We start from the raw sequence: 21083 nt of genomic DNA, 5'->3' as shown, positions 1-21083 counted from the left end.
TACAGCACAGTAGGCCACTTGTACTTGGGAATACTAGAAAACAGATATCAGTACGTGCAACTCAACAATAAAAAAACGAATCAACTGAAAATCACTCATGGAGTACCTCAGGGGTCAGTGCTTGGTCCAAAACTATTCATCTTATATATAAATGATATCTGCAAGGTCTCAAAACTATTTAAATGTGTCCTATTTGCTGATGATACAACTTTCTACTGTCCTGGAATAAATCTGAAACAGCTCCTGACAACCGTAGGAAACGAATTAAACAAATTAAAAAACTGGTTTGACAGAAATAAATTGTCACTTAACCTGAAAAAATCCAAGTCAATTGTTTTTGGCACAAGACCAATCAAACACCAAGCTAAAATTATGGTAAACTCAATTGAAATAGAAAGAGCGTATGAAACCAAGTTTCTCGGATTAGTAATAGACTCAAAACTATGTTGGAAACCACATATCGATAACGTAAAAAGAAAAATAGCCAAGACCGTAGGGATCCTCTACAAAACCAAGGAAGTGCTAAATAAGAGATCCTTGAACACAATATACACTTCATTATTATTACCATACATGACCTACTGTGTGGAAATATGGGGAAATGCCTGCAAAACAAACACACTCCCTATTCTCAAACTACAAAAAAAAGCAATTCGAATTATTAATAGATCAAAATATACGGAACCCACAAATCCACTATTTATCAAATTAAATACGATGACATTTTATGACCTGGTTGACTTTAAAATCGCCCAATTAATGTACAAAGCACACAATAACCTGCTTTGCCAAAACATTCAGAAGTTTTTTGAAATTTGAGAAAGCAACTATGAATTAAGAGGTACCAACTTATTCAAAAAACTCAAAACAAGAACAAACATCAAGCAAAGAAGTGTATCTAGCAAAGGTGTTAATCTGTGGAATAATCTCGAAACGGACCTAAAAATGAGTAAATCGCTTGCTGAGTTCAAAAACAAATTCAAAACAATAGTACAAACAACCTACACCAATCAGAGTTAAAATGATAAATTCGAAACATTAAATATAATGATAAATCAGAACTAAGTTGATAAATAGAGAAAGGTATTGCAATATCCATTATGAATACAAGAGAAAATTGACACAAGAGTGCCAGGGTGAGGATGTATATGATCCCGATACAAACCAAAAGTTGTGAAAATATCACGGTTAAGGGTAAAGTATGAGCCTTAATGGAGACTTCTTCTTACTTTTTCTTTTCTGATTGATATAAAAATGATTTAGTAGATATAAACACATAACGGGGTAGGACTAGATAAGTTTTTTTACTTCATCCTACTCCCTTGAACATAATAACTGTGTTGAATGAAGACTGAGTTCTTTCTTTTACTTTTTTGTCTACCTTATTTTCTGTCAAATTATTACTGTATATGTTTTATGTTCAATAAACAAAGAAACCAAACCAAACAAACCAATACTGTACTGTATATTCCGTCATGGAGAAACAGCGTCCTCGGGTGGTTGGAAGGTGCCCTCGGCAATATTGGGAGACTGCTGTAAAGTATGGTACAGGACTGTATTCCTCTCCTATAACAGCTTATTTAGCTTCTGACATTTTTACTTGCATTTTCTACATTTGAATTGATTATGCAGTATTTAAGATACGCGTCAGTTCTTCTGATTCCCACACAATTTATACAGATATAGTATCTTGTCCTTTACAGTATTATTTATCACGCGAAGGGACGTCGCACGAGTCACGGCAATTTTAGGCCATGGCCGAGATATACATCAGAAGTCCTCCCTTTTCATATTCACCGAACGATTTCTACACAAATGTAAATATTAGTGGCAAGAATGTAAAAAAAAAATCACACAAAGAGGCTGGTCACGTGGGGAAAAATGTGGACTAAAACATACCAAAATCAGACTGAAACAATTTACTACTAATAATAAATATTATATTTTCACGGACAATTTGTTTTATACAATTAAACGGATATTCAACCACCATTTAAACAATTTAAATGTTCCCAAATATTCTTACACATATACACTACAACTCCCATGAACACCACATATCCGGAAGCAATTTGCACGTTCTGTTTCACACGCTGGCCCGCTAGCTTGTCAAGAGAACAAAACCACATTTGGAGCCGTATTCATCGGGTCCACCCAGGTAAATGTAGCAACATAAAACTATTTTCTTACGCGTTTGCTTGAAAGCCTCACAATTGTTTAAGTCTACTTGAACTAACAATGCTGGCTTGGTGGAAATATGTTGTTTTTAAGTTAGCCGGGTGTCGTAGGAAAGTAGGGGACAGTCTAAACCAGGGGTATCTAACTCAACTTTTGTGGGGGGCCGCTGGAGAGTTTGGGTGTGTCTGGCCCGAGACTCTAAAAAAGTGTTCATGAAGTAATGTCCCCTTTAATTTTCCCTGCGTCTGAGCATTACCCGAACTCCCAGTGCATTCTTTGGACTCCCATTAAACTTGCGACCAAACCAGTATCATTCACGCCTGTCCAGAACCCGAGATCTTAACAAGTTACATGATGTAGGTGTGTTCCAAAAAAAGTAAGACCACCTATATATCCAAATGGATCGTGTCACTGAACTATACATGTATTTTAAAAAAAACATACGGAGAGTGACATGAGTGACGCTTTTCGTCTCAATATAACATTGGTTGCAAAGGTAAAACTAAATGTTGACTAATGTTATGACTGAGGACAGTAAATGTTGAGATGTTTACCTTGTTGGATAATAATCCTTGAGAGGAATTTTCAGGAAATTGTATAATTTTCTAGTATTAAAAGTGTGTCGTGCGTCGGTAACGAAAGCAGCTGGGGCTTCCACAAATCGTGTGAATTGCAAGCACAAGACCATCTGATGGTCAAGCACCTGGTCCTCTCTGCCATCTCCCTGGAACATTGTAAATTCCTGACCATGTTAACAGTGGCTCAGTAATGACATCTGATTCCCTGAGCACCATATCTCTTTATATTGAAGACATGACAACAAGAAAAAAAACTCTCCAGTTTATCTTGACATTTGCTGTTTACGTTGCCAACCTTAGTCTTAACAGAAGGTTTTGAATGAGACATTACTGGGACTGGGTAAAACATGTCTTTTACTTTCACTTTTTTTTTACATTTGCCTCAAGCACAAAGAAATCAATTTTTTTTTTTGTGGAAAGAATCAACATCAAGTATGACACATCTGTAAAATGGAACAAAATTCATGCGATAAATTTTTGTTTTCTTTTTTTTATAAAAAGTGGGGTGTGCGATATTATTTGGGCCTCTCATTGTCAGCCAATATCTTTGTTCAAAGCTTGAAATGTGGTAAAAGGAAAAAAAAGGTTCAAGGGAGCTGAATACTTTCGTGCGCCACTATATGTTTAGTGTTTCAGACTGTTCTGGGATTAGAATGCCCAGTATTTAGTGACGAAAAAACTTCTGCTTTTAAAGAAAATGTCTGCAGCTAAAGTCAAAATGCGACAGAAGAAACTGAGAAACCAGCCCGCGAGTGTGCAGTGTCTGTCATCGTCTGTTCATGACGAGGCCAGCACCCATCCCAACGGTAACACTTTGAACTTTAGACGTCTCACAATTAGCACATTATCATTCTTGTTTGTCTATTGTTCTTCATCTTTCCCTGAGGCTCACTACATTTTTTGTTGTAACACGTAAATATGATTTAAGTAGTTCCACAGACAGTCAAACCATTTTCACAAGTGAAGCATTTCAGTTACCATCTCAATTTCAGTGTTGTCGTCTCTGTTAGAACGATGATCAAGACATTGTCATTCTTATTCAGTTGTCAATCCGCTGTTCAGGTGGCGGTGGTGATGGCCCATCTGGCAAAGATGCACTGTCACTCAGAAAGAAGAGGTCTCACCAAGAGACTGGGTGGGTCCGTGGGCACCAGAAAAGCGGCGAAGTCTATGGTGACAAGATGCCTCAGTTTATTACTGGTGAAGAAACCTCTCCTCTTGTACTCAAGCACAGTTGATTAATGAAGGGTTAACGATGATATACTGGACCTCTTGCTGTTAACATGAAAATACTGTAATGAAAACTGTCAGCAACTTAGTTGGATTCTGTCAGCGTTCATTTGAAACTTTGGGTAACTACAGTGAGCCCCCATTTATCGCAGCTTGCGCAGTTCTCCAAATAACAGGCGACGGGTGATTTTTTTTTGAAGCAGTTTATTTAATACTTCAGTTAGTTGAACGCGCTGAATGCGGTATTTCACCTTGGATGCAAAGAACAGAGAAGGATGCCCAGATTTAGTCCATCTGTAAGGATATGCTGCCCTGTTGTTGTGAAAGAAAAGTCACATGACTCAACTTTCCAACCAGGTTTGCTGCCAATTTTATTTTTTAATTGCAAAATTTCGTATCGACTGTACATCAAATCTGATTTCAGATAGGAGGTTTTGACTTTGGTCATAGATATAATCACATTCACAGACATACATTCCGTGGGAACAATGAATATGAAAAAACATGGTTTTATACAGAAGAGGCAACTTTTCTTCTTCCTCTCAATTACTGGATGCTTCATATCTTCCAGTAGCCTCCAGTACGGCCCGGCACGTTGTGATTCAATGTGGTACGACACGGAAGGTGCACGATTCTAAAGTCTCCTGTATGCTGTAAAAATCCATTAAAAAAAACAAAACAAAACGGTGGCTTAAAAATCATGTGCGAGTTTGTGAGCAATGAGCTGCGATATAGTTGGGGTTCATTGTACACATGAGAGGTTTCTTGCATCATTTGAAAAACTATTGTTAAAATTCCTCTTGCCTTTGCAAAATTGCATTCGTAGCTGGAGTTTTTGCCAGGGCCAGGGCAGCAGAGGTAAGTGCCATGCTGAAAGCTGTTACCAAGACAACAGGCAGCTGTCATGTCTTTGGAGCGCTGCCGAGGCACATGAGGAGAAGAGCGATGAGCCACAACACTAAGCGTCTTCCTTGCCGGCTGAGAGAGATGGCCAACAGAATGGTCGTATTCACAAAGCATTTTTTTCCTTACTTTCTGACTTCAGTAACACTTATTTTGGCCCACTGCAGAGAGAGAAATGCCTGCAGGGCAGCGTTAAAAAAAAGGAGCAGGCTAAAAACAAGAGCCGCAAAGCCCGCCGCCGCCACGGGAACATGCTGCTGGAGTTCAACCGACGGCAAAGAAAAAATGTGTGGCTGGAGACACACATTTGGCACGCCAAGCGTTTCCACATGGTCAAAAAGTGGGGCTACTGCCTTGGGGACAGACCCACCTTGAAATGCTACCGTCCCAGCTACAGAGCCATGAGCACTCATTGTCTGCTGCAGGTATGGACCTTTGCACAAAGCAGGAAAGAATAGCCCGTTTTTAGGTCATAAATAGTGAACGGCCATTTATTGCAGGGGTTTTTCGGACCTACCAGTGATGGGTGAAAATCTGCAATATAAAGAGACTACCAGAACAATAAATCACATGCATTCAATATATTCAAATTTATTCAAACACTCAGTTCCTTCGTGCCCGTTCTCACTTTGTTGCTCTCACCAAATTGGAGACGATTATAGAACATCACCATAAAGAAAACAAAAAGGCTCTTGTGCAGATCTTCAAAGCTGCAATCCCTGCTTGATTCGAGCCATTTGTCACTCCCAGTTGAAATTTACAATAAAAGCGAAACACAAAATGGAAACCCTCTATTTATTAAACCCTGAAGTATAAAGCAAACTAAATAATTAAATCTTAAACTTTATCCTCAAAGAAAGAGAACACCACAGGCTGGCTAAGAGAAATTTACATTGATGTTTAACACTTTCATTCACCAGTAATAATAACCTACATCAGAATTTTATTCGTCTTTAGTCATGGGAAAAAAAAGAATAATGGCAGTGATGGCAACACACATAAGGGTCCATTGTAGTGGTCGATGCACATCTGACACTAAGATGAATTAATATAAGAGAAACCAACATGTGAATTGATGTCCACTCTAGTAAGCGCTGTCCCTGAAAGAGTTCATGCAATTATAAACTTGCTAAGAAAAAAAAATCTAAGCATCTTGAACACACAGAGCAGCAATTGAAACGGAGCATCCGACAATACGGGCATATAGTCTCTTTGCTCTGTGGGAACAACAAACATTAAAACAGTAAAACATTGTACGGTGCTATTTTTTTACTGAAGGTGTCTGTGAATTATGTTGCATCTCCTTCAGTATACTTCAGTGCTGTCCAGCATGTTGTGGCTCAACGTAATACTGCACTAAAGGTGCACAACTCTAAATTTGGGCAAGCCTGTATCATGTAAAAACCTATTTAAAAAAAAAGGATTGTTTGAAAGCTGTGATGTTACAAAGTAACAAATGATGACTTGTGATATAGTGGAGGTTTGCCAAGATAAAAATAGACTGATGGTACTGTCTAAAAGAGATTTCTTTTTGACCAAACAGGACCTGTCGTACTACTGCTGCATCGAGCTCCAGGGAGAGGAAGACAAGCTGCTTGATTGTCTGTCCCAGCTGACCAGCAAGGAGGCTGGTGAGCGTGTGCACCGCTTAAACCACAAAATACAGTGTTTGTTTTGTCATATGGAGCCAGTTCGCATAGCATGTACTGCTTTTCTCATTCGACAGGCCCTACGTTTGCTCAACGGTTGTGTCTGTCTGGACAAAGACAAGGTAGCTTAGTGTTGTACAGGGCTGGACAGTTCCCCTCACAGCCTTTGGGCTCGGCCACATTCCTCTGGAGACCCCGCACGCCGGGCTCTGTTCACAGACATCTGTGGACCTGGGTTCATCCCACTCTTAAACAGGTAAGATATTTTTTTGTCGTGGCTTTTTCAATGCAACCATTTTCTTTTACTCACATAGATTGTGTTTCCAGGATGTCCTTGCCGAGTTCCAAAGTGTGTGCCAGTGTCAGGCTGTGGTCCCACCGCCTGTGCCATTGGTTATAGATGCAAAGGTTGTCTCCACCACAGATTGGGAACCGAAGCCTGAGAGAAAGCACACGCCTGGAACCAAGAGGAAGCAAAGCGATAAGGATGCCGGTGGCCCTCTTGCCAAGAAGATCCTGGGTGATGGAACCAGATCACCCGACACCCCTGTTACCTGGAAATCGAGCTCAACTGGAATATTGATCAAGTTTGTCTCGTTTCCAGTTGGGGTTCGTTGGAAAAATCTGCAAAAGGTAACATGAATTATTTTGTTTATCTTTTGCAGTGATCTCACAATGGAGATTGTACGATATCGCCTGATTGGACCACAGTCCCATTCAGTGCTGACAGAAGCTTTGGAAGCTGCTACAGACTGTGATGTAAGAGCTGTGAATTTTATCAGCATTGCAAACGGAATCTTTTGTAGGCTAGGCCAGTGACATAGTGTTGCTTTTTTTTAATTTTTTTTTTTTCAATCAGGAATCGATCAAATCACAGCCCTCCTGCCTCTGGTGGCCCAATCACTGCAAGGAAGAAAGCAAGATGAAGCTCCATCAGCAGCAAACGGATCTCTTTCACACACTGAAAGGTTTACAATTTCCGACTTGGTGGGAATCAGCCGGTTTGATTGTTTGCCATCTAATCATTGATTTGTAATTCAACCAGGTGTCTACTCAACTGCAGAGCTCCCCCCAGGCATTGTGCTGGGGCTGACAGTTGATGACCCTCGGCTCAGTATACCGCCAAAGAGGGTGAAAGCTTTGTCCTGTGTAAAGGAGGCGCAAGGTAAAATCTGTCCTATGGCAACTCAGATGGTGGAAAGACTGGCAGCCAATTGCACCAGAACTAAGAATCACATTTTCTAGCTACAATATTTTGAGTCTTCCTTCGCAAATCACAGTCTACCACTCGGTAGACCTAAGCCAATCTGCCAAAAATAGACCATGTGAATCTCACAATTTAACACATTTTAGAGGTGTTTAGGTGAGATTTTATAAAAAATTAACCCAGGATCAGTACAACACATGACACACCCTATTTATTGTCTGACTGAAATTAGCCAGTTTTCAGGGGCTCGAGGCACCATATACTGTACTCCTGGCCCAATGGAAGAATTTTGTTGTTGCTTGAAAGCGAGTTGAGATCTATGCTCAGTTTGGCTAGTCATGTCCTGACCAGACAAATGAGTGTGTGTGGTGGGCTGCCGTTAATGTCAATCAGTTGGGCAGATGTGCAGAATAGCGCCTCACAGACACACCTTCACAACATGGCAGCTAAAGCCCCTGTCCCACTGAACGGCGAACAATTGATAGTATTTCTGAAGGTAGCCGATTTTGCGTTCTCGTCAAATTGCTAATGTTCACAAAAAGACTGTGAGATGTTTGGCAGATAATCTGCAACTTTTTTTTTTGTTTTTTGGTCGCATCTCTTGCGACAAGAAAAGCATATGCAGTCGGCTTAAGAAAACATTGACCAGTACTTGGTTGTTTAATTTCACTTTTGATGGGCTGGCAGGCGCGCCAGATAACCAAGTATTTGTAGAGAAACATACATACAGTATGTCCTCCTGAAAGTCTTTTTGGCTCAGTTTCATGAGTCCAGCTACATGAGAGGCAAAAAGCGGTTGAGAAGGGCAGGTCCAAATAAGTCTATTGTCATTCTCTGTCCTGAGGCCGTTCCACAGAGTGCACCTCTGGTCCTGTGCTCCTGGGGGGCCTCTGCTCAGCCATGCAGATGCTCCAGGTTCGAATCCTGGCAGGGCCCTGCACTCCAAAAACGGCATCAATGACAAATGACGGCTTATGCTCTGCCTTTTCAAGTTGTATTGTCATTGCTTTGAACAGAATGACACACTTTCCATTTCTGTAAATAATAGAAATGTTGCACAGCAGCAAGAAGAGTGTGCCCCAGTTTTCTCCCGAGCTCCGTCACAACCCAGAAATGGATAAGTAGCGTAGAATATGCGCAATCAATACAGGAAGACACTTGGTTTCTTCTTATCTGCTTCAAATTAGTCTCATTACGGAGGAGATGGATTCTCTTGTCGCGAGCATGAAACCAGATAGGATAATTGCCAAGTGAAATGGCTTTCATTTAGATTCCCGCCTTTGCCGGTTTCCAAATTCTGGAGGTTCAACTTGTTGAATAGTCTGTGTGTTGTCATTAGGAGGTGGGTTAACACAATTATGTATGTATTAGGTGAAAATATTTCATAAATTGGCAGGTTGCCACTCTTTTAAATGATGACCAAGCGAAGCGACAAATTTCCACAGAATGGGACGATATGCAAGAAGCCTCGAGTGACTCTCCCATCTGTTGAAGTGTAGGATTACACAGGGGCATGCTCGTGTGTGTGTGTGTGTGTGTGTGTGTGTGATGTTTCTTCCAGAGGTGAGTGACGAGAAGAGAAAGGAGCTGTCTTTGCGCGGTGTACCAGAACACTGTTGTGAGAGTTTCCTGTGGGAACAGTCTGTGCGCAACAATGTCACAGAGAATAAAATTTCAGAGCAGGTATCAGAAAATGGGATGTTTTCTTAGTTTGTGTCCAGTACTTGATTTTCCTGACTTATGCCTTTTAACATCTCACAGGACTTGAACCGTATGAGGAGCGAGGTGCTTGTGCCCGGGTCCAGGCTTAACCCTGTTCCCCTGCAGGGCCGTGTTCCCATCCTGCTGGTTCACCAGCCTGGCAAGCAGGTGGGACACGAGATGAATTCCTGGGGTGCCGGATGGGACCTGTTGCTTCCGAAAGGCTGGGGCATGGCTTTTTGGATCCCACTGGTCAGTACTGGGAGCCACACTTCTCTTTGGCATATGTTCCATGTCCCCCCTTTTGAGAAGGGGATAGAAAGCCAAGCAAGGACCAACAGTTTGCTTTCTTAAACCTGTTGTTTTTCTTGGGAGGTTAAACTGTCTGTAACCTGATCCCCCACTTTGATAGCTTTATCAGAATGTTCTTGACTTGGCATGTCCGTATTTCAAGAGTTTTGCTCGTTTCAACATGGCCTGTGAAATGTACCTTGCAATGAAAGGAAAACCTGAAGCCCCCGTGCTTTAGTTTGTTTTTCAGTAGCTAAGCCCCAAATGCAGCGCTGACTTTTTCTCTCCTGCCTCTGTCCGTCTGCCAGGTTTACAGAGATGTTCGCATTGGTGGACTAAAAATGAGTCTGACACACTCTCAGAATAAAGGCGTTCCTCACTTCCCCCACGATTACCCCGACTGTCCTGCAGGGGCCCATTTTCAGGGGGAGCAAGAGTCGGAGCTGTTGGAAAAGTTCAAAAGGTCACTTGATGAATGAAATGGCAATTTTCCGCCACGTGGATAGTTCCCTGATGTATATAAGCGTGTGGTAATCAAGAGGGATTGTCATCCTCTGCTAGCTGCTGTTCAGCACTCACACTTTTTTCTCATAAATTGGGGGATTTGTGGTTTGACTAGGGTTTGACCATTTGCCCTCCATTCTAGACGGCCACCTGCCAAAAGAACCAATTACATTAAACATGGCTGCCTGGCTCCATTCTGTTGCCCGTGGCAACAGCTGGCTGAGGAGTGGGATGTTATTGGAAGTGAAGGAGGCATCCAGGCTCAAAGCGCATCACTGGATGACATGGCGACGCGGGTCGAGAGAACATCACATCACCAAGTCCCTGTGACCAAGCAGCAAACACACTTCACTGTCCTGAGGTATTCGGTGTTTTCCATGACAATTTGTTGTGTAATGTTCACCCTGGTTCCCGTGTCCTACTGATCCAACAAGCAAGCTTGGTTTTACTCAAAGTACACAGCGGTTGTCTTTGCTGACATTTATCATGCCACACCTTTGAATCGCACCGTTGCAGTGTTCATGTGTAAATGTCCCTTGACTCGAATTTAGCTCCGAGACCAGCTTAGTGATGAGTTGTGGGTGTGCGTCTCTTTTTATCTGAACATCCTCGTTGACGCAACACATAACACATTAGGCGTGTTCGCACGGCACACATTTGCTCCGGCGCTGCACCGATGTATTTTGTTGCGCAGCAAATTGTGTGGAGCGTTCACACGTATAAAGCTGCTGAGCGTGTCAGCACCGGCACAGCGTCGGTGCAGCCCCGCTTGCGTTCGCACGGCAGTTTCTGCAGCGGAGCAAAACGACAGAAAACAAATGAGCTGTTGTGTTGGTTCTTTTTAAAACGTATACACAACTCGAGCGACTACTGGACAGGCACGTCCTTCTCCTTCTCGGTCTCCGTGCCTTCTGCTCGAGAGTGACCGCCCCCGAAAACGTAAATCAACGATGACTTCAATGATACTCAGAAAAGCAAACACGTAATGCGGCAAACAGAAAATCAAGAGAGGAACTCAAAAAATAAATTAGATATGGGGGGCGGGGGGTTGTGAACACACAACAAAGGAACAAACTACACAAACAACTCCTACAAAAGGAAAGATGTTACCAGCCAAGTCTTGTGTCTTTATTAAACAAACACATGACGGAATTCCGACAGAGCACGAAAGCAACGCATTCTTGCCCATACGTACTCTTCACAAGCATTTGCTCTGGAGCAAATTTAACCCAGTTGCGTTCACACGTGCAAATTTACATTGGTGCTGCTTCGCAAACGAGCATTTGCTCCAGAGCAAAATTTTAAACCACCTCCCTGAGGTGGATCAAATTTTGTCCGGTGTAAGCTCTTTTCCGGGGCAACGCCGGAGCTAATTTGCACGTGTGAACGCTCTACTGGGGCAGCCCCGGCGTAGCACCGGACCAAATCTTGCCGTGTGAACACCACTATTCTGACAGTTTCGTATGTGGAAAAGACTGTTTGAAAATATGATGCAAAGTTTGCTTCCTATTGTGTTCGAGACCAGAGCAAATTCATTTTGAGGGTTTCTAAAGTGCCAAATGCAATTTCTATTCCGTTGAAGTTTAATATGAACGTACAAGGCATTTCTATGCTTGAATAACTCAGTTTATTAGGTTTGTTGATCGATATAATGCGTTTGGAGTCTTCAGTAATGACTTTGCCTTTGGGAAGCATTTACAGTGATGAATGTCTGCCTTCGCACAGACCCTTAAGGGACACGTTTAACTTTGCATGTTATTTAGACATTTACAAACTCACTGTAATCTAATGAACATGACTTGAACCAATATAGCACACTTTTGTTCTTGCTGATTACATCTTTCCATCTTGTGAAGATGTTCTGATATTCAATGGTGTAAGAAGCTACACGAAGCTCGAACAACATTAGTACTGTCTCATTTCTTTGTTTATTCATTTATTTAGAAAGTTGTGCAACCATTTTCTCAACTACAGTAGAAGTCGGAGTTTCAGTGGTTGTACAGTTTGGAATTTGACCAAACTGCTCGCTCTCACTCTCCATCGATCCTTGCCCGTCCCTCCCTTACAGAGAGAAAAGGTTAAAAAAGAAAAACTAGTTGTTTTCTCTCTGCATGAGGGTTATTTTTGGCCAGCAAAACATCTCATAGCACTACTTTGTCAGGCACCCCCTTGTTTCAGTGAGCATCTAATGTATTAACATGTTTTTGATTCTGTTACGCTTCCAAATGCCACCAGATAGACAGGCAAGAAGGGCATCAATAATGGCAAAGAGGAAAAATCTGACCAATGAACCGGAAATGCACAGAAAAGTGTCTTGCAACAAAATGGTTATCCAGTACAATATGGTTGAAGCAACAATTTGTTTTGGTGAATCTAAAATGCAAAGGATAAAATTTACAACAGAGTGCCCTTTTAAATTTTATTCCGATCATTTTGTTTCCTAGGACCAGGAAGTCATTGAGGCTTCTCTCTAGTTGGTGCGGACCCACTTCGTCTCAGGGTCAGAGGTCGTACCGTGTCAGGGAAATGCCATCTCTGGACCATACAGCAAAGAAATCATTCCTCGCAAGTCATGGGATGAGCTTGGTTTGGGTACGTCTGTCGGTGTTGTTGAAAGGCAAACCAGACCTCCATGCCATGGTGTCCGTGCCAACCGCAGATGACCTCAAGCTGCTGAGCAGAGGAGGGCCTGGCAGTAGCGCCCCCCAGGAGCCACCCCACAGGGATCACTTGAAAAGCACGCTCAAGCGTGGTAAGAAGGGTACCAAGAAAGTGGCTTCTGACACTCCCTCAACCTCCGGACAAATGACCACAACGTCGAATGACCCCCAGCTATCTTGTCCCGCCTCTGATGTTGTTTTGGGAGTGTGGCCAAATCCCTTACCGAGTGTCACCTCTCACTGCTCCCGAGTAACACTTGGATGGGTGACTCAAGCCGACTTCTCCCTGTCGGCAGGCTGTGGGGAGGCTCTGGGCTTTGTGAGTGTCACTGGCCTGGTTCACACACTCATTAGTCAGCCCCTGGAACACAGAGGAACGGTGCTGCTACGCAACCCTATGTCTCTGCAGTACCGCTTTGCAAAAATTAACATCGAAGTTTGAGTGGAACAAATGCAGAACTTGCTTGATATGGAGGCTTTTTTTTCCCTTCTAGCTTTATGGGGAACTGCTAGACAAGAAAGTTGCATGATGCTTTCTTTGTACAATTATCGAACTCAAACCATATGCCATGTTTAATTTGGGCTGTAAAATAAACTGATTAAAAATATACATACTGTAGATTTTTTACATAAGGCAAATCTACAGAATCAAGAAAATTGAAGACAAACCGTTTTCATTTAGTGTGTTGAAATACATTTGTTGTCATCCAGTATATGTATTTCTATGGACTCTGTTTTTGATGTAAACATTTTTTGAAACTAAAATGCCACTCTCTGGAGATCATTTTTGAATTTAGTTTAAAAAGACCCTCTATGTAGATGACTGTATGGACGATTACAATATACGTACAGTAAAGTATATAGTTTGTTCCTCTCTATTAAAGAAATGAATGGCAAAAACACATTTGGGACCATGATTTGTGATGGAGACCTCTCATATACCGCGGTGTCAGCACAGAATGCTTGGGCAGTGTTGGGATTTGTCAAATTCCGTACGTGACAGTTGTAACATAGCAGCCACACAACATAACTGAGCCTCCGTGTTTCACAGGATGCATGTTGGTCTTTCTTCTTTGTATGCTGCCTTTTTTGGGGGGTCTGGGGCTAAAAACACAGATATTATGTGACCTGCCAGAAAGTTTCAGTTTACTCATCTATTGTGGGGCTTGTCTGTATGTGTTTTTCAAATTTCAAGTTTGTGTGCCTTTTCCTTTATTTCACAAAAAGCTCACCAAAAAAAAAAAAAAAGTACCAACTGTGAGACATGGAGCAGACTTTGTTACGCTCTAGCGTTGCATGGGCACAAGATGTCTTGAATCTGTGCAGGGTACAACAAAGACTATCAAAACATTCTGGAGAAATGTGCTGTCTTTTGTTAGAAAGCTCAGTCTCAGTCGCAGGTCATGGCTCCTCCAACAGAATGACCTCCAAAACAGGTCTCGAAAAACACACGAATGATGAAAAGCAGAACATCAGACTTGTATATCATTGATTCCAGGGACTGCTTCAGAACATTGTGCATTACACATTACAGTAAGGGTACCATCGTTTTAATTCCAGATCAACCAGTGCCCAACTTTAATTTATTTACAGTAAAATTGTCCTCGATAACACTCCCAAACAGCCCCCCAGAATTGACAGTATTTCAGTTATCACCGTTGTGTTTTCTTTCTTAAGCGGTGGGTACCAACAATTTAGCCTACGTGTATCACATCCACCAGTGGGAACACAAACTTACCACTAACATTATATGACACAACAGAGGCAATTTTGAGAGAAGGCAGACTCCTACTTGAACAGCAAATCTTGTATACCCATCCCATAATGTGTGGGTGGCAGGAGGGAAGTAAGGGTTTGGTTTCCTAGCAACCCTTAACTTTAGATTCAGGTCTTAATGTGGTTTGAGGTTTATTTGAGTTCAAATGTATGTTTTACATATGGGACAAGTTTTCATTAATGTGTTTAGTCAAACCAAAGACAGTGAGACATGCGTTCCACACACCTCTTTACATTTTGTTTTGATGTACCAGTCATCGCACATTGATGAACCCTCTTTGTTTCAGTTCTGGGCATAGTTTCTATCTTGACAAGTTGACATCAGGCAGTGGCGTTCCGTCAGGGCCAGCAAGGCCTTATCTGCTGGCCTAAACATTCTCAGAAAAGTACTTTTAATAAATTTACTTTTCTGAGAATAAAATCGATTTAATTTGTTATTTTATTATGGTAGAGTTTTTAACCAATCAAATTTCAGATAGCTTGTGTTGCCAGGTAAACTAAACTTGCTCTGGGCATTCAGATTAAACAGGCACAGTCAGCTTGCAGTAGCCAATCAGATCACGAGTCTGCGTACCAGGGCCAGCTAGAAGGGCTTACGTCATAGGTGTCAAACTCGGGTCCTGGAGGGCTGCTGCCCAGCATGTTTTCCCAAGTCTCCCTGTTGCAACACACCTGATTCAAATGAACAGGTTCAGTGTCAGGCTTCTGCAGAGCTTTCTGATGATATGATCATTTGAATCAGGTGTGTTGCAACAGGGAGACTTCGAAAACATGCAGGACAGCGACCCTCAAGGACCTGAGTTTGACACCTATGGTTTACGTCGACACTGGACGTGCGCGTTCGGTGATTGGATTAGCGCCCGCTAGAGAGAGCTGTTGCTGCATTTTGACCCAAAATGGCTGAAGGAGAAGACTTGATCTGGTTGCAGGAGCACTTTCCACACAATTTTCAAGGCGGACCTTCCACTGGATTTACCAATTTAAGTTGTTTTACCAAGGCGGCAAGAAAACATCAGAGCATGGCTGGGCACTTACAAGCTACGGTGCGTTTAAAAACGTTTGGGGACACTTCTTGTTATTTCTTCTTGTTATTTTATTTCGTTAGTATTACTGGTCAGGAAATAAAATGTCAAAGATACAAAAATGTATCGAATAAATCAGCTCACCTGCAACTTATAATGGATTGGATAGAATGCATTGTATTCAGCTTCATGCACTAAAATTCGTTCAATCTCAGCTGCTCAACATTTTCAGTTATTTGCTGTTGTATAGCCTATTCTCAAAATGCAAATGATCTGTTAATTTTATTTTCAAAGAATAGTTTGTTTTGTTATTGTGTGGTTGGTGTCTTATATGAAACTGCGACATTGCGCAATTTATTGGACAGACTTGTTTATGATCACACAGCGTAATTTGGGTGGCATTTTATTTAGTATTTTTAAAATCTTTTTATTTTTGACTATCTAAATTTTGTTTCCTGCTCTTAATTGTGATGCATACTTGATGGTTTTAAATGCTCCTGTGCTGCTCGACAAGCCTATATTGTGTTAATGTACTGTATGTGACGTCACTGAAGGCCTAAGGTTGAAATGCACGGCCCACCACTGACATCAGGCCACATGAAGTTGCACTTTTGGGAGTTGCTAAGTGTGTAATAGCTCCAGGTCACTTGGGAGCAGTGGACTATTTATCTTACTTGCAGATAAACAGAGTCCAGAGAATGTCTTCAAACATACTGCCCCCTTCACGTTTGGCCCAGCAGGAGGCAAGTGTTGACACACTTGATCATCACGTCAACAGATGGAAGGGCTCTTAGGACTCTTCTATTTGGTCACCTGTGTTACATATGAACTTGGCTGCCAGTGATCCATATGGTGGACTTTTGGTCTCAGGCTGCACTCTGTCTGTGCATCTCTTTCCTGCCAACACAAACAGGAGAGCTCATTAGATGTAGCCTCGACTACAGATGACAGGGATACTGCACTCAGCTATCATAGAAATCGTGGCTCACTTGCCGCTAATGCTCTGCTTACTTAAAAGGGATTCGCATATGTATGCCATTTGGTCTTGAAATGTGTGTCAACTTCACTATCATATATATACTCACACTGTGCCGAACGGAATGAATCTATAGCAGGGGTGCCCAAAACGTTGATTGCCATCGACCAGTACATATCTGTGTGTTATTAATGTTATAGATTTTTTTGTGAGTGCAAACTGTACCCTAAATATCCTAATCAGCTTCACTTTCTCATAAATAAATAAAAACAATTTAAAAGTAGGTGACCTTTAACCTTGATCTGCATCCCCGGAAGTCAGCAGTGTGCAATTGCCTCAGCGTCAGGTCTCTACAAAGGGAGACGGTGACTTCTCTTTTCACAAACTCTTGTATTTACTTTATTTTTCGGTTTCGTTCATGTTAGGGGCCATCAGATCTTCCCTCGGGCAATTAAGCTCATCTCCCACCTCCTGCTCGTTAAAAATAGCGTTGGTTTTTAATGTCACTCGTGTGGCATGTCCCATCTCAAATTGTAAACAACTCCTCTTCTGCTGAAACGGACACCGCACACGCGCGCCCGCCTTTTCTTTCGCACCACGGAGGCTCGACAAAACGTATTTTTTGTACAATTTTTGAAATAACATGCCAGTGTGCACCTTTTTTACCATTTCTGGTCATCCTCTTGCAATTTTTTGATACGCATTATGGAATAGTTTTTGTTTCTGTCCTCATCGTTGTCCAATGTGCATCTATGGCTCAAGCAGTAAATTACACGTTATGTCTCGTAGCAGTGTGTTGAACATGTTGCCATAAAAGTGAAAATATCAACAAAGAGATATTTTTCAGCTCTTCTGTGTATTCTAAGCTAAATGCATTAATTACCGTACTACCAATTCAGGCTCACATAAAATTAAATCATAAAATTAAAGAAACCTTAAATGTTGGATGGCTTACCAGGGACCATTTCCATTGCTATAAAGTTGCAATCCTGTTTCTTTACTTTTGGCCGGTTTCTGGCTATAAGGAAAACTCCCAGAAAAGAAAGCAGACATCTGCAAACAATGTAGAAACGGTTACTCCTTTGTAAGCTAAAATGTGTGATGTTTTACTGAGAATGCTCACCCAAAAAGGAACATGAAAATATTCAGTAATGCCAAGCCTTCAAATTCCTGGTAAAAGATTATCCCTGTAAAACAAAATATCCCATATCAACTCCTAAAGGAACGAGTCTAAAGCTGAGGGGTGGTTGCCAGACGATCACATGTGGACAAATGACCATTCTCACACGTTCACACTTAGTTCATGGACAACATCTTCAATGAACCTAACATGCGTGTCTTTGGAAGGTGGGTGGAAGTTGGAATTCCGAGTTGTGGGCTGAGATTTCACCCTTGAACCCCTTGATCATGAGGTTAATGTGCGAACCACCATTGCACCACACTATCCTCATTTGTGTGATACCGTCTGCCTGTTTCATTAGGTGTTGAAAAAATGTTTTTAAAAACAAAATTATTTTTGAATCCCATTTTTTTCATTTTATTTGGATTGTACCGGTACTACCATAATACCAAATATATACAGTATGTACAGTATATGTACACACAATTATATTCATTTAATTTGTGTCATGATTCTGTTTGTAACCAACGGGGGGCACTGTAGGGCTCTACCTGCAGCTGCACACCTCTTGGTCGTTATGTATTTAGCAGTATAAAAGGACTCCCGCCCGACCACTCATGGTCGGGTCAGTGTTTGTGTGTTGCCGTTTGTTGGCTTCTGTCATTTTTAGGTCATTGTTATGTTTTGAGCTTCTGCCATGGTTTTTGTTTTGGATTTAGTTTTCTCTGTTTGAATACAATTGGTCAAGAACAGCCTGCTCCTCCCTTTTGACTGCTTTTTGGGGTCCACCACCACCTCGCTACGTGACAATTTCTAAACCCCGACTATTTCTTAAAGCTGTAGAGATCGCAATTGATGGAGGGCGGCAGAGTGATGCGCTTGTGATGAACACACCTACCTGCAACAATGGCACTCGCAGTAAAAAACACAAAGTTGATTGGAACCACCTCTGTGGCATCAAACATTTTCATTGCCTGATTGAGGAACCTGTGGATGAGCCCAAAAATTATACTGGACATGTGTGGGGAATCCTCGCAAAAAATACATATAAAACATATCGGTGGATTGACGTAATTGTTTTGTAGGATTTATCCGAGTTGTTGTGACCAAGAGAAAAGTTTGAGAAAGGAAATCCCACAAAGAAAGGCAGCACTGACTTGATTTGGAAGGCACAGGAGACCACCATGATGACGAGCATAATGTAGAAGATTGGATAGATGAATTGCAGATCGCCTTTTATCGACTCCGTGATCATTCCCGACACGGCCTTTACTGAGATGACTGTAAGAGAGGCTGCAGAAAGACAATAACACTTTACTAAGATGTCGTTGCACGGCTAATATAAACCTCGCGTGTTTGTGTTGATTATTGAGCACAGACATCTTTTTTGCATCAATGACGAGTGACCACAAATCCATTTTTTGGTCACGAAGCAACGCATTACCCATATTGGTTCAATTTATGATCCCTGCGCCCTCAATCAAGCAAGTGTGCACATGTCCATACCAAGCAGTGCCACCAGCAGCATCACAATTACAATTTTCTTCATATTCTTCTTCTTGTACAGAAAGAGCAGGATGCAAAAGGCGATGACCTCTATCATCTATTGAGAAAGGAGAGTAGGGGGGGGGGAATTAATTTATGCAGAGTGCATTTTCTCAAACGTCACACAGCAAATGAAAGTTCCAATTGCTTTCCATCTTTCCCTGACCACCTTATCTCTATGACAAAGAGTGGCATGCTTTAATTGAAACAAATCTCCATTAAGGCGGGTGGGGGTGGGGGGGGTGATTGCTGTTTTTGAATGAGAAGAGCTGCGTCCTTGTGAAGCCAATAGCTTTCAGCTGTTCAAGGGCTCAGAGAAAACACCACAAGGTGGTGAAAAATTGAGTATAAGAGGGGAATACATAAGTAGGGTGTGGAAAAAGGGCAACCTGACCTTTAGATCAATCCAAACCACCCCTATGCCTCTGGGTGTGTGTGTGTATTCATTGCAGGATTTTTTCAGTGCAGTTCATTTCGGCTTTAATCAGTATGACGGTAATTTCTAAAACATTTCCTTGCATCAGTTAAGCAAAGTGGAGCAGATTCGAGTGAATTAGAATCACGTGGTGCGAGCTGAATAATGCTGCTTTTGCTACACAGGGCACACACACCCAGCACCGACTGCAATACGTGGCTGCTTGCTTTTATCTTTTACGGCATATTCTTGGCCTGCTTTGAAGAACTACATGCACGTAAACAGATTGTCCCGCAGGAATAAAAGGAGAATTTGGAATGTAAATGGAGATTTGGCAGGGTAGAATTGATCTGTGTCTGTTAAGAGGATGAGATAGACGGTTGCTTGTATCAGAAGCGTATTCATCCCTATGGTAACAGCTTCAGTGTGTTTATGACATCCATGCCTAAGGTTGCACTGAAGACCGCTGTGCGCGTGTGAATGGCTTGCATCCATCTATCCATTTTCTCTCCCGCTTGTCCTTGTCATTCGGGTCACAGGTAATGGATGTGTAGATCAACACGTATCAGGCGTGTTTTTATCCTTTACTGTACCTTTTAGAAGGCGGGCAGAAAGGATAGAGACTCGAAGAGCTACTGTGTACACATGCCAGTAATAATAGGTCAGAATCTCTCTTATGTATGTTCAACTTCAAAAACACAAAAATGATTGGTTATTTATATTCCATATACCAATACAAATTGGCCTTTCCATTTCTTTTTTCTGAATGCAGGATACAATGACTGGCATCAACACTGTGGATTCAATCGTGAAAGTAGAACTTTTACACATTCTTATAAGATTACATAACATGCATATAAATAAAAGGTTACATACAAGGTACAGCAGGAAGTGCCAGCTGATGACACAGAACTGGACCAGATGGGCTGTAATGTGAGTGGACGTGTGGGGGGCAAAGGTCACCAAGACGTAGGTTCCTGTTATTGCCAGTGTGCCACCTAAAGACAGAGACAAGCTGACAGCTTGACAGCATTCAACCTCCCCAGGCACTATTGCGCCCCCCCCCCTCCCCACACACACACACACACACACACACACACTCTCAAGAAACAAATGGGAATGGTATTTAAGATACAAGACAGACCAAACACACATTGACGACAGACAATTGAACTAAATAGTCAATAGAGAACTTTGTTTGGATTGTTTGTTATGAGGATTCAATATGTATCATTCATTCTTGACGTAAAGAGCAAAAACAGAACCATTTGAACAAAAATGGTGTAGTGCTGTACTTTTTGTCTCCCTGTTACTCAGATGGCAACTTT

At 41.8% G+C, this 21083-nt stretch overlaps 2 protein-coding genes across 2 annotated transcripts in view; one reads left to right on the top strand and one right to left on the bottom strand.

The window, feature by feature from the left end:
- Positions 1-2032: 2032 nt before the first annotated feature.
- On the top strand, positions 2033-13504 carry pop1 (POP1 homolog, ribonuclease P/MRP subunit). Its single transcript, XM_052064475.1, has 16 exons — positions 2033-2158; positions 3451-3562; positions 3819-3956; positions 4813-4988; positions 5057-5314; positions 6433-6520; positions 6616-6794; positions 6866-7125; positions 7204-7297; positions 7398-7506; positions 7584-7703; positions 9307-9428; positions 9507-9698; positions 10046-10200; positions 10384-10602; positions 12686-13504. Exons 2-16 carry the CDS (start codon positions 3454-3456, stop codon positions 13341-13343), a joined length of 2877 nt encoding a protein of 958 aa, XP_051920435.1. The 5' UTR covers positions 2033-2158; positions 3451-3453; the 3' UTR covers positions 13344-13504.
- LOC127600178 (NIPA-like protein 2) overlaps positions 10047-21083 on the bottom strand; it is a 26072-nt gene continuing 15035 nt past the window's right edge. Inside the window, exons 5-11 of the mRNA XM_052064476.1 lie at positions 20632-20753; positions 19302-19398; positions 18953-19088; positions 18694-18782; positions 17799-17862; positions 17631-17728; positions 10047-16596 (exon numbers count right to left, since the gene is read on the bottom strand). Coding sequence (XP_051920436.1) covers positions 16490-16596; positions 17631-17728; positions 17799-17862; positions 18694-18782; positions 18953-19088; positions 19302-19398; positions 20632-20753 — 713 coding nt within the window. The 3' untranslated portion in view covers positions 10047-16489. The remainder of the gene's footprint in view (positions 16597-17630; positions 17729-17798; positions 17863-18693; positions 18783-18952; positions 19089-19301; positions 19399-20631; positions 20754-21083) is intronic.

This window comes from Hippocampus zosterae, chromosome 5, assembly GCF_025434085.1.
Source record: "Hippocampus zosterae strain Florida chromosome 5, ASM2543408v3, whole genome shotgun sequence".
Classification (NCBI taxonomy): domain Eukaryota; kingdom Metazoa; phylum Chordata; class Actinopteri; order Syngnathiformes; family Syngnathidae; genus Hippocampus; species Hippocampus zosterae.
The sequence above is the reverse complement of the archived record's forward strand: the minus strand, read 5'-3'. Positions and strand labels throughout refer to the sequence as shown.

Excerpts from the sequence above, each read along its gene's own strand:
- pop1 (XM_052064475.1), top strand. The coding sequence starts at position 3,454 with ATGTCTGCAGCTAAAGTCAAAATGCGACAGAAGAAACTGAGAAACCAG. Across the intron at positions 5,315-6,432 it reads GCACTCATTGTCTGCTGCAG|GACCTGTCGTACTACTGCTG; the intron begins GTATGGACCTTT and ends TTGACCAAACAG. Across the intron at positions 7,507-7,583 it reads TCTCTTTCACACACTGAAAG|GTGTCTACTCAACTGCAGAG; the intron begins GTTTACAATTTC and ends TAATTCAACCAG.